Source organism: Tetrao urogallus, assembly GCF_951394365.1.
Source record: "Tetrao urogallus genome assembly, chromosome: 1".
Classification (NCBI taxonomy): domain Eukaryota; kingdom Metazoa; phylum Chordata; class Aves; order Galliformes; family Phasianidae; genus Tetrao; species Tetrao urogallus.
Genome location: NC_136813.1, coordinates 130,009,773 through 130,029,915, shown reverse-complemented (window position 1 = coordinate 130,029,915; position 20,143 = coordinate 130,009,773). Strand labels below are relative to the sequence as shown.

The window sequence follows — 20,143 nt, the reverse complement described above, 5'->3', positions numbered from 1 at the left end:
CAGTCTGCCCCCTTTGTGTCTGCCTTTCCAGCTGTGAAATAGGAGCTGACTGCTATGGACAGTGCTTCCAGAGTTCATTAGTGTTTGTTAAATCACTGTGAACTCCTTAGAATAAATAGGCTATAAAACGTTTAGTTATTCTATCTATGAAAATGTTTGTAGCAAAGGATTATTTTTTAACTTTTTCTGTATAATGTTGCATAGCTAATGCTTGCTTTAACCTTTCTTTTCCATCCTTCATCTTCTTCTCCCACCCCAAAAACAGGGCAGAGTTGGAAATAAGAGGCTAAAAATAATGCTAACAATTTCTTGAGTATAGGCAAAGTTCTGGATTTCATTATTGAATCCGTCTTGGTTGTCATAAAACCTATTCACTAAAAGAATATTGATAATTCACACGTGCCTTTCTTCTTGGAGAAGATTAGCATATTTATTAAATCTAATTCTGCTAGGATATGTGTGCATGCTGCAGTGCTTTAGCTTATTTACACTGCACTAGTGACAATCTTTCATTCTGAGTTGTGTGGTATAAATGGATTATAAACATAAATGAAAATGAAATTGCTTTAAGAAAGAAATTTGCTCTAGATAGTGAATGAATAGTAGTCGAAGATGAAGCTTAGTAGATGGTTTCAGAAAACAAAGGGTGTCTTTTTAAGTACTATAATTACTCATGCACTTAAAAATAAAATAAACAAAAAGTTTAGATCTACTCCTTAGTGTAGATTTTGGGCTCTAGCATTATGAGATAATGGGCTCTCGTTTCATCCGTTCTCTTATGTTAAGATCAGGCTCCCTGGCGTTATCGTCATGATTTGCAGTGTCAGTTCTGCAGTGAAAAATCAAAGATACTTAAAATAAGACTTAGCTAAGAAAATGAACAACGCACCACTCCAGTTTTGTGGTACCCAGTTTACTTTGTGAACCGTTTACCGTTTACTTATGTGATTGCTTTTATTAATACAGGACAGCACTGGAATGAAGTTGTGGAAGAAGCGGTGGTTTGTGCTCTCAGATCTGTGCCTCTTCTATTACAGGGGTAAGTTCCATTCAGGAAAGGCTTGCCTGCCAATTCTACTGCAAGCAGATAGATTTTGACATATTACTCAAATATAGGAAAAAAGAAGCTGCTACTTGACTTAATGGATCAAATACTTGTATAGCTGCCAATGTCCAGGCCTGTTACTTTTATCTTTTCCTTTCTTAATTAGCAATTTCACGTAATTGCTTCCTGCCTGTCAGGAATGCTCAAAGGGCAAACCCATTCGCAGCCACCTTTTTAATATGTTCACATGATGAGTTTTAGTTGTCTCACTACTTCTGTTGTTAAGAAGTAAATATGCCAAGTTAAATCTGATTTATCATGCAAATTAATTAACTGAAATGGGGATATGAAAGGAATAGTGGAGAGGGGCCAAAGCTTTGCCTTTGGAATGATATAGAGGATATATTTGCCTTTTGGGAATCTAATCAGTGCTCAAGAATACTTACAAAGTGAAATTTTGTCAAGTTCCACATGAGTAGAAGTCTCTGCTGTATTTGGAACAAAGTAGAAATAATTAGTACCTTTAAGTAGCTACATCAGTGTATTTTACAGGGAAAAGTTAGCTGGTTACAATTTGAGTCTGAGCATATGTGTATGTTAGAAAATTGGTTTCTTCATCATTACAGATTATTAACTATAGTGCTCCTGAGAGGATAAATAAATAGGACTTGTGCATATGGAAATGCATTCAGTTCTTAAATAAGGTGTACATTGATAATAGTTTAAAGGAGGCTGAGAGCAAAGAGGAGTGTAAAGCTTGGCAAAATGGAGGAAAATGAGCAATGAAGGCCATCTGCAGTCTTGTGGAGGATGAGAGAGATTTTCAGCTTATGAGGAGACTTTTGAATTAGTAGTAAGTAGTGTTGATGCTAATAACCCTGAAAGCAGTGACTGATGAAATTAAGATGCTGTTCCATTCAGAGCAGCATTTTTCTGTGCTAAACAAGACTAATAGGTCATGAAATATAAAAGCTTGTTCTTTGTGACCATTTTAGTTAACAAATTCTGAATTACTGAAATATAATCATTAGGCTTTGTTTCTTTATCCAAAACACATATGTTGGTAAATAAACAGTTGTGGAGTGAAAATTAAGCTGTAATTTCAATCATAGAGGCATCAATTGTGCTTCAATTATGCTGCATTTAAGCAAGTGGTCATTAAGTACTCTGTGCTTTCTTATGGAGCTTTCTGATTTTAAACAAGTCCCCAAGCTTTCTCTTCCAAAGGTTCTAAAGAAAGAGCTGCTTTGCCATTTGGTGGTGAACAGATTAAATTGACTTAAAGTATTGCAAATCAAAGATTGAAAAAATCTCAACAATAAATAAAGTAAATCCAAGCAGCTCTATAATCTGTTTCCTTTTCTGCATTGTAATGTACCACATAAGCTGAAATACAAGCAGTCTAAATTGTCTACAAGATAAACTTAATTATCACACTTACTAGAAAGCAGTTAAAGCTTACAAACTCACTAAACTGATACACAGTGAGTCTTAAAAGTATTCAAAATAGCTAGAATATTAAAGCAAAAGAATAGACACTTAGACCCGGTGCTTGTAAGTTCTTGTATTAATTGTCTCTCAGGTATTGACAAAATAGAAAGGGGGTGAGTGCTCCTAGACTCCAAACAGAATTTCTGGTTGCCTGATTGTAGTTACTGGTTTGTTGTTGTTTTGGTTTGTTTGTTTTTGTTTTTTATGTTAGTAAATCTTACTGAAGATTTATGGTTGTGTTACAGTGTTAGCAGCTAATGATTAGATTTAATTTGTAGATGAAAAATGATTTTCATCTACATTTTTTGACTGCACTTTTCCAGAGCGTAGAGAATGTTGTTTTTCTGTTTCACTGGAGGATAAAAGATTGCTTGCTCTCAGATCAGAAGGTTATTGTTGCAACAAATAGAAGACCTTTGAACTGAACAGAAGATCTGCTGTTTTTGCCTTGAATTATTCACGCACAGCAGACAAGTAAAGATGGGTTTGGGGCAGTATAACGTGTAGATAAAAGCTGTTCTGATGGGAAACAGATTTTAAAAATCCGGAAATGGAATGTAGCACTATGTTTTAGCAAAGACCAGAGTCCTCCAGATACATAGCTGTTAAGTGCAACAAAAATGCTTAATGCTTTTATGTGACACTATTGTGTGTGACATGGTAATAAACAAGTTCAGGTGTAGTCTAACAGCAGAAGAAAATATTTCTCCCCCAAAAGTGGTCCAAATAAAGTAGAAAGCCCTAACTTTGCCACACATTCTGGAACAGGGAAAAAAAACAGCAAAATTCCTTTGTGTGTGTCTAGAAAATGTTTGGAGGGAGGAGCCTGGTTTCAGGCATGAATATGAGTAGACAGTTGAGTATATCTGAAAGTCTTCTTGCATTTCATCTTTATCTCTTAATCAAAATGTTTTTATACTAAGTTCTTCAGTTAAAAAGCTATCTAAGACAGCATAATTTTTACATCTAACATCTCATGTAATGCTAGTATATCTAGATAGAACTTTTCCTTTATCAGTAACTTCAGCGAAAGATGCAGCTTTTCAGAATTTAGTGAGTAGATGAGGATCAAGAGAAGATTCTCAAATCCACATTTGAATCCACAGTTCTTCTGTGCTGTTATATTTTTCTATAAATCTTCTAATTGTAACGGCATTAATTTTCTTTGCTTGAAACAACTTGAAGTATCAGTTTTTCATCTTAATTTCATAGATACATGACATTTGTATTGGACAGTGTCTTCAACTGAGAGAAGTTTTATCAGAAGATCTTCTAAGATACAGGATGTGAATTGCAGTTCTTTGTCTGAAATGCAATTAAGATTGACTTTGTGAATTGCATCCAGTTATTCCTTTATCAAGGCATAATTGGATTTGAGAGCTGGTTGTGGCTTCCAATTAAAATGTCAATTTATTATTTACAAGTCATTTTCTTTAAATTGTATATAAAACAAGGTTCAGTGAAAAGGGTGTTTCTGTTTGTTTTGCAAATGATCTGACATGTTATTTATTCATACAAATAGAATGTAATTGAGTGTAAAGTGTTCAGGGAAATTATAACAATTTCCTAGCTTCATACGCCCAGTATGAGTGAATGGTTAGAAGAATGTGCAGATCTACTGAGTAGACAATAGATTTCAGGTATTGCTCCTGCCACCAAATTAGAGGCTTAATTTCCTTCTCCTTTTCAGTTTTGAAGTCTTATACAGTTAAGCACTGATCCACAGGAAAAACCTCCAGGTGAAGCTATTTATGGTGTTTTCTATGAGACAGATCATGTCTTTAAACTTCTACAAAATTGGCACTTTCAAGAGTTTTCTTATACTTGTCCGTCTTGGAGGAAGATGTCAAAAGTGGCCATATTCAGATGGCTTAGATTGATTTCATTGTGCTGAGCAGTCTTTTTGGGCCACACACAAGATCATACAAACCTGTATAGATAGCTGCGTAACAAATGGATCTGGTTTTGGGATTCTCCAATGTGTTTCCTTCCAAAATCAGAGAATCACCCAGGTTGGAAAAGACCTCCAAGATCATCTAGTCCAACCATTCACCTACCACCAATATTTCCCCACAAAACCATGTTCCTTAGCACCACATCCAAATGTTTCTTGAACACCTGCAGGGATGGCGACTCAACATCCTCCCTGGGCAGCTCTTTACAGCGCCTGACCACTCTTTTGGAAAATATATTTTTCCTTATATCCAACCTGAATCTCCCCTGGCTCAAGTTGAGGCCATTCCATCTAGTCCTACTGCTAGTTACATGGGACAAGAGGCCAAATCCCACCTCACAACAGTGTCCTTTTAGGTAGTTACAGAGAGCAATAACGTCTCCCCTGAGCCTCCTCTTCTCCAGACTGAACAATCCCAGTTCCCCCAGCCATTCCCACTAAGACCCGTGGTCCAGACCATTCACCAACTTCGTTGCCCTTCTCTGCACACACTCCAGGGCCTCAATATCATTCTTGTAGTGAGAGGCACAAAACTGAACGTAGTACTTGAGGTGTGGCCTCAAAAAGACTGAGTACAGAGGTACAGTTATCCCCCTGCTCCTGCTGGCTGGCTACATCCTGCCTTCTGATACAAGCCAGGATGCTGTTGACCTTGTTGGCTTCATGGGCACACTGCTGGCTCGTGTTCAGCTGAGCCAGTAAGTTTCTTGTTACTGGCCATGTGTTGTTAAATAGAGATTTTCATTTAAGTGTTTGAGTTGGAGTATTATGCATCAAAATACTTTGTTTCTCTAATCAAAGAGTATTTATTCACAGATGAGAAAGAAGAAGGAATACTAGGTAGCATACTTCTACCCAGTTTTCAGATATCTGTGCTTTCTCCTGAGGACCATATTAACCGGAAATATGCCTTTAAAGTAAGAAAATCAATTTTTTGTTTTATTTTATGTCTGAAAACACAATAACCTAGTGATCAGAACTCATTTTACTGAGTTGCTATGCAAAAAAAAAAAAAAAAAAAAAAAAAAAAAAAAAAAAAAAAAAAAGTATTTACAAACAGCTTCTGAGATTGTATTTTACATAATATGGTAGCAGAGGATTCACATTTTTAGTCTGATTTAAATACAGACATGGTTACTAGAGTATGAAAATGGATAAATATCATGTGTTACTAGTCATTTATTTTTAGTTCATTGCTCTTAAATGCTGTGGGGTGTTTTAGAAATGTAAACTGCATCCACAACTAAGCTTACCCACAAATGAAAAGTTTTGTAGTTATTTAGATACAATGTATCTTTATATATAAATAAAAATAATGTTTTATTATTAATTAAATCACAAATATGAATCACTTTTAGGAGCGTTTCACAGCTAATCTTTAATTATTATATAAATCACTTACTAAGTATTCTCTCTTGGCTTTTTTTGTGTTTTATGAGCTCCTTTTGGTTCTTCATTTGACCTGCTAAGCAGCACATCTTTTATTTAATGTGGTGAGTATAAACTAAAATTTACTGTATCATCAAGATGGCAAAAAAATCTATGCCAAAGTCTTATTTACATTAATTAACTATATTAATTTACATTAATGAATAATTGAGATTGTTTTTAATAGAACCAATAATTGTAAGGGTCTTTTTTCAGATGCGTTAATGAAGAGACAGCTATGACTGAATATTGTAGACCATTATTTGGAAAATACAAATACAATGAAGCAGAAACATAACACTGAAATATTTCTTCAGATATTTTTTCTGACAATATAATTTTCAGAAATTTTATTATAAAAGAAATTACAGTATTTATATAGTAAAATAATTTGCCTCTTTTCTTTTACAGAATCTTATATTTTATTGCAATGACCATGTCATTTCCAATCAGGCAGCTCATCCAAACATGAGGACATATTATTTCTGCACAGATACAGGAAAGGAAATGGAGTTGTGGATGAAAGCCATGACAGATGCAGCACTTGTGCAGACAGAGCCGGTGAAAAGGTAATGTAGGTTCATAAAACAGAGGAATTGTATACCTTTTTCTCCTGTTTAATTTGACTTATTTAAATGAAGAGACCGCCTTAAAATAGAACTTAAAATCTAACATAAATCATCTGAGGTGATTACTCTTTCTGTCAAAGAATTCCTACTAATTTAACAATATTGGATAAAATTTTGCAGATTTGTTATGAATACAGATGCCTTGAGTGTAAGAGGCCAGAGGAGGAAAAAGCTGACAAGTTCTTTTAGCCTATGGCATCAGAGAAAGCACCATTAATGGCAAGTGCTGTGTGCAGGCATCTTTGATTTACTGTGCCCTTCTCACTGAAGAACAATAGAGTCATCACAGAATGCTTGGTTTGAAAAGGCCCTCAAAGATCATCTAGTTTCAACCCCCCTGCTATGTGCAGGGTTGCCAACCACCAGACCAGGCTGCCCAGAGCCACATCCAGCCTGGCCTTGAATGCCTCCAGGGATGGGGCATCCACAGCCTCCTTGGGCAACCTGTTCCGCTGCGTCACCACCTTCTGTGTGAAAAACTTCCTGCTAATATCTAACCTAAACCTCCCCTGTCTCATTTTAAAACCATTCCCCCTTGTCTTATCACAATCCACCCATGTAAACAGTCATACCCCCTCTTGTTTATTTATACACTCCCTTCAAGTACTGGAAGGCCACAATGAGGTTTCCCCAGAGTCTTCTCTTCTATAATATCTTAACTGGTGGTAGTCTTTGTCTTTTATGTGTCTTAAGTATGAAATTCACAGTTGTAGCTTCTGTCAAATGAAACAGTTCCACTGATGGTTCTGCATGTTCCTGTTCATCATGCTGTTATTAAAATTATACTTACCTATTCAGGAGACTTATCTTTTATATGTCCATGTGTTGATAATAAAAAGTGAGTCATCACTGGAAGCCAGGCATTCTCAGAAACTGAGTATTGCCTGCTGCTATCTGCCCAGTAAAAATTGTTTTCTTTCTCATTGTGATCCCTTGGGCCAGCTTCGTGACATCTGTAATGGAAACCTCATCAGTAGAAAATTTAAAAGCTCCTTGTTATTGATGGCACAGAAATTGTTGCTGATGGCTGCTCTCACATGATTTACTTCTGCACTCCCTTAGGTCCCTCTATGCTGGAGCTAAATGAGTGACAGCAATCCTGAGAAATCTTAAGTATAAAAATAAATTAAAACCCATAAACATAGGTACCAAATAAAGAGAAGGTTACAATTTCTATCTGAGCACATTACATCTGTCAAAATAGATGCAGTCTTTCTAAATTTTGCCTCAATTTTGTAAGTTGTTGCCGTTAACTTGTCCTGCCATTTCTGCATTCTGTATTCTGATGTGGTACTGGTAGAAGCATGAAATGGAAAACAGAATGATTAGACAGTTGTAATCTTAGATGTTATAGTGTTTTGTGAGCTTCTCAGTCAAATGTACTGGAACTTTTACTCAAATCAATCTGTGGGACATTCAGGCAGTTAAAATAAACAGGGAACACTTCCAAATTGGCACCTATGAAGTGTTTAAGTGACAAATTTTAATCATCAGTCTGAAACCTTAGCTGTCTAATATCTTTTAAGTAAACAAATAGTATATGAAGTATTTCATTCTTAGCATTGGACAGCGTAGTGTAATAGATTAACAGAAAAAACATTGTTCTCCGCACTTTGGAAAAAATAGCACACCAGTCTGTCAGCTATAATGTCTATTTTCCATAAAATACAGAAGATAAAACATTTCAGCTTGTAGAAATGAGGAGTGGTAAGGTTCAATTACAATAATGACAGCTATCTTATATGTACAGTATGTAAGATTTCATACTGTACATAAACATGTTTTGTTTTGTGCCCTGTAACCCACCATTTGTTTGGATGATGTGGCAGAAAGGATAAGCAGAGAGGCATAAGAGTGTAAGCAGGTTGATGCTTTTTTTGATGGTAACATTTTTACCTTTTAAGTTCCTGATTGAGAATTTTTTGAAAGCCATTGCACTTAAAATAATGAACACATCGTATGACAAAATATCTCATTTAACTTAGTCAATAATAAATTAAATTTAAAACTCAATGTTGCCTTGCATTATAAGTGTATTGCAGATAGCTGGTGATAGCTTACAGAAAAATGGCTAAACCAAATTAGTCCCACTTCACTTCAAACAAAAATCTTATCCCGGATATGTAAACACTGTAGGAAGAGTAATATTGATATGTGCCACTCTGAAACTTTCTGAACTAATGGAAGGACCTTCATTTGGTTGGTGAAGTACTACAAGACTGAATATTTGAATGCATATCTTTACAGTAAAAGAAAAAAAAGAATTGGAAAAAATATTCTGACAGAACCTCCTTAGTAAGTGTCTTCATAGTCTCTCATGCGATAGCCAATGTTGTACAAAGCATATTTAGCAAATTAAAATGTACTAACAAGGGCTATACAGTATGATTTGTGATATTTGTTTTAACATGAGGAACAAATGAAATTAAAATGTTGCTGTAAACATTCACTCTTTTATTCGATTTATTGCTGTAGCTGTACCGTCACACTTGCTGCCTCAAAGCCTATCAAGACACGCAGTAAGCTTGCCCTCAACAGTTGGTCCAGCTTCACGAGATAGTCATTCTTTCTAGGTTGTGGTTCCGTGATTGCTTTAGTATGACTGATGTGCAGCCCATGGCAGTTAAGGACATTTCAGCTTCCCTAAATGTTTGGTCATGCTCCTATCCCCTTCTCACAGCTGCAGTGCCTATTCCAACACTGATGTCTGCCCGTTTCAAATGTCTGCCCATTTCAAATGCTTGAGAGTGTACAGGCAAACAGTGGGGATTCCCAGTATAGCTAAGCTTATCTATTGCTTTTCATCCAGCTACATGCTCCTGCTATCTGCCTTGCGTTGCTTCAGTTGCTTATCTTAGTCCTTGGTGAATCACAGTGGCACACGCTGAAATAGTAGAAAAACACTTGACAGCAAAATCAGTAGTTTCCTGCCTGGTTATCTAGATGAATGGGCTTACAGACAGACAAAACAAGTGTTAGAAACAGGAAAAGCAAGTCTGTAACACTACCCTGTTGTTTTAACTCAGGCAAAACAAAACAAAAGAAAACAAAACAAAAACCAAGAAATTTGATCTCTTTGAAAGGTTTGTTAGTAATATACTTCAAGACCATTGAAGTCCCTAAAATTTTCAGGTCTGTTAACTATAAAAAGGAAAAAAATCTCCCAGACATCTGTTTTCTAAAGAGTCCACCTTTTAGCTATCAGGCCAGTTCTTAAAATGGACCATCTAGCAGGGTGTGATCTTATACCCAGAAGAAATACTTCCCTGTAAGAATCTGTTAAGAATTAGTGTGGTATTACCTCATTCTTAAGTAACCTAGAGTTTGGCATGCACATGGATTTAAGAATGAATTATTTGAGTTGAATCAAAAATTCAGCCAATGCCTTTGGCTCTCCATTCTGTCTTTTCTAGAAGTTCTAGTGTGAGACTGAGCAAAGTTTTCCAACAGACTAAGTTGCTTATGATACCATGTCTGGAGAAACTTACTCTGTAACCCAACTGAACCACTTTTCTGTTCTTGTTAATATAGATTGCCCAGTAATAAATCAAAGTTTTAACAGTATAGTTCTTTTAATCTAGAAATTAAGGGACTTCCTTATTTACAGTACTCTTGTAGTACCATCCCAGTAGTCAGGTTTAAATAACTAGAGAGCTGGAATATGTCTTGATTTTTTTTTTCTTTTTTTTTTTTCTTTTTTTTTTTTTTCTTTTTTCTTTTTTTTTTTTTTGAGCACGAGAGTTCCTTAGAAAAAAAAGATAAAACAGATCTTTGAAACATTTGTTTGGGTTATTTTTGTCAGATTTTCCATCAGATATTCTCTTACTTTCCAAATATAATGAACCATATAATACAGAAATGGGAGGTGAGAAAAATAGAATAATTTCATTTGGAACTGATCAGCAGCTTGAAGTAGAAGAGCTCCCTTCTGATGTATAATTGCAGGAAAGGACAAATAGTAATTACTCCTATTGACTTAATTATAATTACTCCTTTCTGAATGTTTTTGTTTTTATTTTACCTACATAGTAAATTCAGATTTTATAACATACTGAGGAACTCATCAAAATCATAACAAGAAATACTGTAATGAGCAAGGAACTGCCTAAGCTTATCACTCCAAATATGATCTCAAATAACCTGTCTGGATTAGCAAAACATTGTACTCATTCTTTGTCATATCACTGCAGACTGCACTCAAGTTGTGTCTGTAGTACTGACTGCTTGCTTGTGTTTGCGGATGTTAATATCCATGCATATATCCACTAGCCCACTCTATCCCAAATGCTTATTTCTCTGTGCTCTGTCATTTGAGCATGATTTTCCTCCACTCTCACTGTTAACTGTGTGTGCTAGAGCCATTGTATCTTCCTCTTGAGCGCTGCACCGTGTACTGAGAGAAGATTTTTCTCTTCTCCTGTAGTTACTCTCCCTGAACAGCATAAGCTAAGCTGCCAAAAAACCACTTGTTAGCATAACAACATCCACAGCGGGGGCTTACTGACAGTGCCATCCTCATGTTTGTCTGATAACTGACTACATAACCCCGTCATCTGTTTTAGAATTTTGCATTTGTTTATAATATTTGCTTATAATAGCTGAAAATAGTATTTTTCCTCATAGAACCGTTCCCTACATATTATTTGTTTTATAGTAGAAATCAATAAATTGTATACAGTATGAAACTGTATTTGATATGTATTTGATGCTCATTCTCTTTTGCCTTCTTCCTCTTCCATCCTCAAAACATATCCCACAAGCCTTGCTGAAAACCTTTGAGAGCTGCATACAAACATGGAGACAAATAAATATGGATTTCTATTTCTGACATTTGCATAAATATGAATTTCTATTTCTTTGCATACTAGTTTCTGATGTTTCTTTTTTGGTTGCAACAACTGCTATTGAAAGAGATCTCTTGCTATGTTGTCTGATCTGATGCACAGAGTTAAAGGCAAGCCCCAAAGTCTATTTTTATCAATTTGAATGTCACACCATGAGAAGGATCATGAGAAAGAATGTCAAAATTGAAATACTTATCTCTGCTGCGTATAACCATAGCAACAAGTGATAGGAAAAAAATGTTGTGATTTTTTTCTTTTTTTCCAATTAGCATCTCCAGCATGATAATGTGAATAGAACACCATGCTAAGGCTTGGTTTTTGGGGGCGTGTCCTCCCCTTCTATGTAGAAACTGGTTGTACATTAAGATTTCTCTACAGTCTATCACTGGCAGAAATTTTAGCATTTACTGTGTATTTCACACAAACTCGAATACAAGGTGCAGCAGACATTGATGTCCCGCTGTTGTTTGAAGTGGTGTACTTATAAAATAAGTTCTTGATCCCCTTCACATCACTGAGTATTCATAGCAAGAGAGATTCAATGTGGCTCTGGGCAGCCTGGTTTAGCAGTTGGTGACCCTGCCCAGAGCAGGGGGGTTGAAACTAGATGATCTTTAAGATCTTTAAGAGCCTCTCCAACCCAAGCCATTCTGTGATGATTCTATCATAGTCTGATAATGGAAGGTGCTTATAAAGTTAAACAGTCAGCTTTATTAATTGTGGATAATGTTTTATAAGGACATTACAGTCTTCTGTCCTTTATATATTTACTGCAGTTGGGAATTGGGAATTCATGGCTTAAACAACATGCCAAGGAAGTGTAGACTTGTTATACGTTTTGGCCTCATGTTCAAGTCTGGTTAAGCAAAAATGCTTACTGTTGTGAGTGTAGTTACTTAGAAGCAGATCACTTTTCATAGTGGTCTTGTGCTCTTGGGCATTTGTATACATGATGATCTTTCTACACACAGATCAGGTGCTTGAACAGGACCCAACTGAAATGATGAATAATGTTTTCTCCCCAAAAGGATGCAAAAAGTTTGGAAAAATTAACATCATAAAATGAAATGTTATTCTTTGAATGTTTGGTTTTATAAAGAGATGTAATCTTAAAACAAATACTTCCTTCCATTCCCAAAAATGTTGACCAAAAAGTTTCAGCTTTTTTGTTCTTTTTTTTTCTAGTACATCACACTAAAAAATGTCACTGTCTGAGCTGGATGTTCAGATAATGTCCAGGGATGAAAAAGATACAGCTTATTGACATTCTGAAATTTTAAAAGGAAAATGGTTAATTGAACCATATACATTCTTTACTTGTATAAGTACTCCAAAGCAGTAAAAATATCATTATTTTTGTGGTATGGTTTCCTCAGTCAGCAGCTATCTTCCCTTCTAAACTTAGGGAAGCCACAGTTATTTCATAAAATGTATGATGTCTGAAGAGATGGCATACCAGAGAAACCTAATTCATGCCAGGGACCATGAACAATTGTTTTCTTAAATGGATCTTGTTATATGCAGTATCGTGAATTATAAGCTATTCAGCAGTGTAGTCTGCTACCATTTTTAAAGATAGCTTTAAAAACAGTGTGAATTTCAGGCTGTTGATTTCTGGAAGCCTTGGCTTTTGGAAAACTACTGATTACTTTCACTGTTTAAATGTCCAGCCCTCTGGGAACCAAACATCTGCTTTTTCAGAGTCTGGCTTTTTGCTCTTGTTCAGTGCACATTTTATCAGGGGGATTAATTTGAAGCTGTCTTTTAAAAAAAATTGCCCTAACTTACAAATATTTGTTTTCAAAATAGTAAAGAAAGAGAAGCATCGAGGGTGAGGGGGGAAAAAAGAGAGAGAGAAAAAGAAAGAAGCTGTCATTGATAATTGAGAAAATACATCCTGGATTTTTTTCTCAATTATAGTAGTTTAAAGTATCTGGACAGTGATCACTGAAATTACCCTGATAAACATGAAGGAGATTCACTTTTTTTTCTTATTATTATTAAAAATGAATGTTTTCTTGATGTTACAGCTTGTTGTATATTCCTTTCTAGAGTTGAGAGGTTCACCACTGAAAATACACCACCTCGAGAGGCCAATAATATTTCAAACCATCGGGTGCTAATTAAGCCAGAGGCACAAAATAACCAAAAAAACAGAGAAGTGAACAAAAATGAAGAGAAGAAGGCTTTGGAAGCTGAAAAATACGGATTCCAGAAAGTTGGGCAAGATAAACCATTAACAAAAATTAACAGTGTGAAGCTAAATCCTTTGGGATCAGAATACAGGACACTACCCATAACTGCAGTTCAGGCTGGACACTTCAGACCAGTTCATTTAAATGGAGCTGAGAATAAAGCTGTTGGTGTTGTCCTGGCAGATACTGGAGATGGAGGTCAGCACAATGCAATTCAGTCACATATGGAGTCTGAACGAGTTATGCAGAGAACTAATTCAATGCTGCAGTTGGAACAGTGGATTAAAATACAAAGAGGAAAAGGGCAAGAGGAGGAAGCAAGAGGGTAAGTGCTGTGTAATTTTTTTTTTTTTTTTTTAACTAGACTTGCTACCAAATAGTCCAGTATCCAGGCTACTTGCTTTATTCTTCCATCCATATTATTTAAATATTCTTATAGAGAACAATATTACATATTATGCATTGTTCACTACAAAAAAATGCCTGGAATCCTACTCAGAACAGATTTAAAGTTCACCTTTTATTAACACTGAATGATTATTAATAAGCTATTAATAAATGGTCAGAAAACCCTTTGGGGTGTGAGAAATAGCTCTGTCCTAGCAGAGTGATATCAATCATAAGAATTATTTTTCCTTCTTAGAATCTATTCATGTAAGTGCCCTGTTCCTTTGTGTTTTTTATGTTCAAATTCTTCTAGCGATATTTATCTAAAATGCTTCCAAAATATTCCAGTCAGTTTTCAAACTTAAACAAACTATAATAAAGAGAGAGATAGAAGCTTTACCTAAGAGTAAGTCAGAGTAAACTGACTAACTTGATGCTCATAGCTTCTTTTTCTTGTGAAAATAAACATCTCCCAGTTCTAATATTGAGCTCCTGTGCATATTCTCAAAGCTTTGAAATTGCATGTAAATGATTGACAATATTAAATCTTGTGCTGATAGCTATTTCTCTTTCTGGCACTGCTTCCAGGCTGCCCTACAGACAAGCTGTTCTAGCAGTAAAATATTTGAAAAATAGTAATGAATATTACATAAGATTAGAAATAATGGGGTGATATTTGGGGAGATGTTTTGAAGAGCTGAAAGTTAGGAACTTCACCTATAGATACATAGCAGAGCTTATGATAAAACCAAATTCAGAAGATCTGTTTTCCTAAAATGTGGAATTATAGTTGGAGACTTCTTAAGTTTTTGCAAAACAGCAAAAATTTGCACTAGTTTGTCTTACACATGCCAAAACTGGTTAAAAACTTCCTCACTGCCTTTACTTTTTCATTAAATATAATTAGGAATAGTTAATGTGTTTTTTCATGAAGTACTCATTGTAAGTAGTTTGCTCAAGTTTGAATCTGCACTACAGAGAGTGAGTTGCACAACCTGACATTTATTTTATTGTGTATGCTTGCATAATGAGAACTGAGAAAATTCCTTGTTGCAATTAAATTTTTTAAATTGCACGGTAAAACTTGCATCCAAACGGTAGAAATTTGAAGAACTGTGCCCTTTTTTTGATTGTGAGCAAGCACGGAACCCTAGAACTGATTTATTGTAGTGGGAAGAACCACTAAGAATATTCTCTAATTAACAGTATTTTGTTCTTGATAATAGAGACACTTGTTGCTTTAAGAGGGGCACTGATGACACAAGCGGGCTTTGAATTGCAACTCGGCAGAAAGCTGACAAGCTTTAACAAGTCAGCTCCTTGAAAGGGTAGATAATAGCAGGACAAGGGGAAATGGTTTTAAGTTGAAGGAGGGAAGATTTAGGTTGGATGTCAGGAGGAAGTTCTTTACAGAGAGAGTGGTGAGGTGCTGGAACAGGCTGCCCAGAGAGGTTGTGGATGCCCCATCCCTGGAGGTGTTCAAGGCCAGGTTGGATGGAGCCCTGGGCAGCCTGGTCTACCATTAAATGTAGAGGTTGGCAGGCCTGCCTGCAGCATGGGGGCTGGAGCTAATGATCCTTGAGGTCCCTTCCTACCCAAGCCATTCTGTTTTCTGTGAAGCAGAAAAAGAATATTTTGCTGTCCCTTTTGCTTCTGCATGGAAGCAGTCTTAAGTAACCACCAGAATTTCTAATGTGTAGTGATGTCTCTAAAATGTGTGGGGTTTTTTGGTTTGTTTGTTTGTTCAGATTGCCAGAGAGTCTAAGTAGAACTGAAGTTCATGGCTGAGAGTAGAGAGAAGCTCCAGTTTATGTCAAAGTTCAGGACGAGGGTCTGGTTAGCTGCGGTAAGACCTTTCTCAATTGTTTAAAACACAGAGGAACGGTCGCCTGGTACCAAGCGCATTGCTGAGATGCTGCTTGCCCAGGGTGGGACCTCTGTCTCCCCACCATGCCCTAAGCAGTAAGTGCCTGCTGCTCAGCGCCAGCTGTTCATTGTTGCTTTGTCATCCTTTGCTTGGTTCCCATATAAAGCTTGAATATTCTAGGCCAGTTGGTATTTTCATTCCTTAGGATAAAGGAATGTTTTGAGGTTTTGATCAGAAGGTATTGATAAGTGTGAATACTGAGCCTCCAAAACTGCAGCAGCAGTCTCTTTCCCACATGGCCCAGCTCGCACACCAGAGCAAGTAGTGCTCCCAGCATCTCTGAGGGTGTTCTTACTGAATCTGTGAACCCATATGGAAAACTTTTCTTCTAATGGGAACACTAGTAGGAAGCTATTTATGACAGCAGGAGTTTGCAACCTTGCAGGCTGTATGACTGCTTAATTGCCTGTGGCAGTCCCTTTGCATGCAAAGCATTACCAGGCTGAAGCACTGTCCAGAGTTGTTTTTTGGGTTTGACTGGAAGGGCATTTATATGTAAGTATCAACAGGACATCGGTGGATCAATTCTATAAATGATGGATGCATTATCTTCCTAAATGTTCTAAAACATAAGTAGTATGCAGACTTCAGATTTCTGTCTTTTCATATTAAGATCTTCATGCAGCTCTTGTTCACACTGAGATATTTAAAAGAGCCAGCAGGATTATAGCATCCATTCAATTAATAAAATAGAGGGGGAGCTTTAGTGAAAGAGGTTTATGTAGCTACTGGCTGCCTTCATGACAGTATCAGACTTTACCATACTCATTTGTGAATAACTAAAACAATATTGTGAAAGTTAGAAGAGGGACCCAAAAATGTCTCCGTTGTTGTTTTTCTAATATGGAGATGGAGAAAAGCCCTTGCCATTGATTATATATTGTATAAAGAAATGTAGAGTCACGTAGGCAGATTTTGCAGCAAGAGAACCAAGATTAACAGTCATTTTCTGTGAGAATAAAAAGCTATCCAATCTATGAAATGGGGATAGTAGTTTCTTAACTCTTGGAAAGATTCAGAATCTGCCATAGACTTTGTATTGTAAACCTGTTTACCACAGTTTTCATCTCCAAAATGATACAAGCGATTATAAATATTCAGCTATATTCAGTGAAAAGTGTTTTGTTTTTTTTTTTTTACCATCGTCAATTTCCTTAATCATTATTTCATAAGCATCTAATACCCACAGTGCTTCACCATTTACTATACATCATTTCTTTAATGTGTTTGTGGCACCAAAGCTGCTTTGAGCTGACTTCAGGCTCTGGTGCTTTCAGGTTCCACAGTTTCTATTTGAGTTGGGCTTGCTGAGGCGTAGCTGGAAGCTGCTGCCCTCCGATGGCTGCATCGTGTTCAGCTTGAGATAGATTTTGTCTTTGGGCCAGCATCACTCACAGATGTGTTCAGAAGCAAATGACTTTAAGTGGTGCACATCAGAATTTTAGATAAAGGCTGAATGAACCGATATTTATGACCTCAGTTTTGACCTCTGTCAATAATTGCTATTTTTCCTTAACCTGCTGTTACAAATTCACGCTGTTTTTTCATAACTGCTTAATTCTTTCTCAGAGATGTAACAGGAGACTTTTTCACTTTTCAAAAAGAGAGCATTTAAGAAGAACTCATGTTTGGAACAGTATAGAAATTCTAAGCTTAAAAAACTTGGTCGTGTCTAGCATGTAGACCAGATTTGATCTACAGTCAACATTACTAGATGGTTAAACTGGTGAAAAGATGAAATTGGGATTAAATTGTCAGGCAGTTAATCTGAGATAAGATTTCAGCTGCTACGGTTCTGAAAAATGTTGATATCATCTGCAATATCATCTTGATATTTTGCATTTTTTTCAAATGACAGTTTTCAAAAATGATAAGAGCTGGCAGGATAAACCTAATCAGTATTGAGTAACTTTTTATTGCCATGATTTTAACATAAACTAATATAATGTACTGATACTAACTAATATATTCGTGTTTCAGCATAATCTCATATCAGACACTACCGAGAAACATGCCAAGCCATCGACCTCAAGCTTTACCCCGGTACCCAGAAGGCTACAGAACTCTGCCCCGAAACAGCAAAGCAAGGCCAGAGAGCCTCTGCAGCATGACGCCATCAGCTTACGACAGAGCCATAGGACCTGTGACAGCTGAAGAAAAACGAAGGTCAATGCGTGATGACACGATGTGGCAGCTCTACGAGTGGCAGCAACGTCAGTTTTACAATAAGCAAACAACTCTTACTAGGCACAGTACTTTAAGTAGCCCAAAAACGATGATCAATATTTCTGATCAGACGATGCATTCAATTCCCACCTCGCCTTCTCATGGTTCAATAGCGGGTTTCCAAGGGTATTCCCCACAGCGGACCTACAGATCAGAAGTGTCTTCACCAGTGCAAAGAGGAGATGTAACTATTGATCGGAGACACAGAGCGCATCATACTAAGGTACAATACATGCTCTTGCAGTTAAAAAACTTATTTGCAGGGGTTTTTTTATAAAGCATGCCATTACTGTTGTCTCTCTCTTTTTTCTCGACTGTCCTAACTTTTATTGAAATGGGGATTAAATGGCACTGCTGCCTTCATGGAGAAAGTCTTGATTTAAAAAAGCATTTAAAGTCTATAGGTTGTAAAAGATATTGTAATATGTTGCAGAAAAACATGTGGTCTAATATTGCTGTTCATGAGATTAGATTTCTCTAAAATAGAATAGTTTGCTCTATGAGTAGAAAACATTCTCCCTTCTAGCTTTTCTAGCTGAACTCCAAGAGAACTGAAAGTCCTGCATTTCTTTCCACGTACTACTGTCTGTTTTTCAACCACAATTTTGGCTGCCTTGGGTTCCAGCAGAAAACTGAGGGTAGACATTTCTTTGGATGCTTGGAGTTATTAGGGTGATCAATAAAGAAAACTGGAGTCTGCACAAAACCTTAGTATGTGACTAGCATAAAATCAAACATCATCATCAGTGAAAGAGAGGCTAAAAATTGTAAACCCGAGTGCCAAGGAAGTATGTAAAATTAGTATATAGTTTCCTAGAGTTGACTGTGTAAAATACTCCTGAAGCCTTTTGCTAAATCGTTAGCTCAGATGTCCTTATGATTTAGGTCCCTATCAACAAAGAAGTATTTTTGTTTTGGCAAAAAGTTTCAATTGCACTGAAAATCTAATAATTCAATTCTTCACCCAAATCAGAGAAGTATTACTAAGATCGGTGCTGCAGAGCGTGTGCTTCTATAATATTTCAGCCATGTTTTGCTTTCAGGTATTTTTCCATCTGTAATACTTTGTGCTACTAATTAGTTTCATGTTCAGTGTCTTCTATACAAGACTCCCATTTCCCTTCAGTTTTTCATGCCATTCAGTTTGTACTTAGAATCATAGAATCATAGAATGGCCTGGGTTGAAAAGGTCCATAATGATCATCTGGTTTCAACCCCCCTGCTATGTGCTGGTTCTCCAACCACTATACCAGGCTGCCCAGAGCCACATCCAGCCTACTTTAGTTACACAGCTAACCATTCCTATGAACTTAAAAACACAAACCTGTGTTTTGAGTGATAGATGGTTAGGAGACTGGCTGTTTAAGATCAATAGAGTAAACCTGAGCCTTAAATCATCTGATCTATATAAAGATCTTAGGAATTTTGAACAACTCTCAAAATAGTTGATAGTTGATAGATAGGTGAGAACTAAAATTGTTCTTTACTTAATATCAGTATGGCAACAACTATAAGAAAGAACTATTAATGATATGAACAATGAAATCTGGGATATTTCTGAAATTTAGAGGTAGCCTACTCAAGTGTCAAAAATGGTAGTCAGGAGAGAACATGACTGGCCAAAGCTTCCCAAAAATGCAGCAGATTTGCTGTGAGAATTAAGTTGGCTAGACTTTTTTTAGCACATAATAGCTGTTGAGATTTTAGGTAACTGTGGATCACGCTGCAATTTTGTTTTTGTACAGCATGTCTATATGCCTGACAGAAGGTCAATGCCAGCAGTTCTAAGTTTACAGCCTGTTTCTCCTCAGAGTCTCCAAGGCAAAACAGTGAGTTGTATTTTTATTTTTTATTTGGTACATCTTATTTATTTATTTATAAGAATAATACTTTAAGTATAAAGAGACAACGCTGAAGTCTTTGTGTGTTCAAAGCTTGCATTAAATATAACCTTTATTTTAATTAGTAGGAGTTTCTTAAAGCTATTAAAAAGGTGGTTAAATTGAATTCTGAGAAT

The 20,143-nt window shown here is 36.3% G+C and overlaps 1 protein-coding gene across 3 annotated transcripts in view; it reads left to right on the top strand.

The window, feature by feature from the left end:
* The window catches only part of PLEKHA5 (pleckstrin homology domain containing A5), a gene marked incomplete at both ends in the record, with an annotated part of 163,758 nt that overhangs the window by 109,247 nt on the left and 34,368 nt on the right, over positions 1 to 20,143 (top strand). For all 3 annotated transcript variants that reach the window (XM_079546745.1, XM_079546744.1, XM_079546743.1), the window contains 6 exons: positions 967 to 1,039; positions 5,307 to 5,407; positions 6,372 to 6,487; positions 13,444 to 13,911; positions 17,881 to 18,349; positions 19,872 to 19,955. In XM_079546745.1, coding sequence (XP_079402871.1) covers positions 967 to 1,039; positions 5,307 to 5,407; positions 6,372 to 6,487; positions 13,444 to 13,911; positions 17,881 to 18,349; positions 19,872 to 19,955 — 1,311 coding nt within the window. The remainder of the gene's footprint in view (positions 1 to 966; positions 1,040 to 5,306; positions 5,408 to 6,371; positions 6,488 to 13,443; positions 13,912 to 17,880; positions 18,350 to 19,871; positions 19,956 to 20,143) is intronic.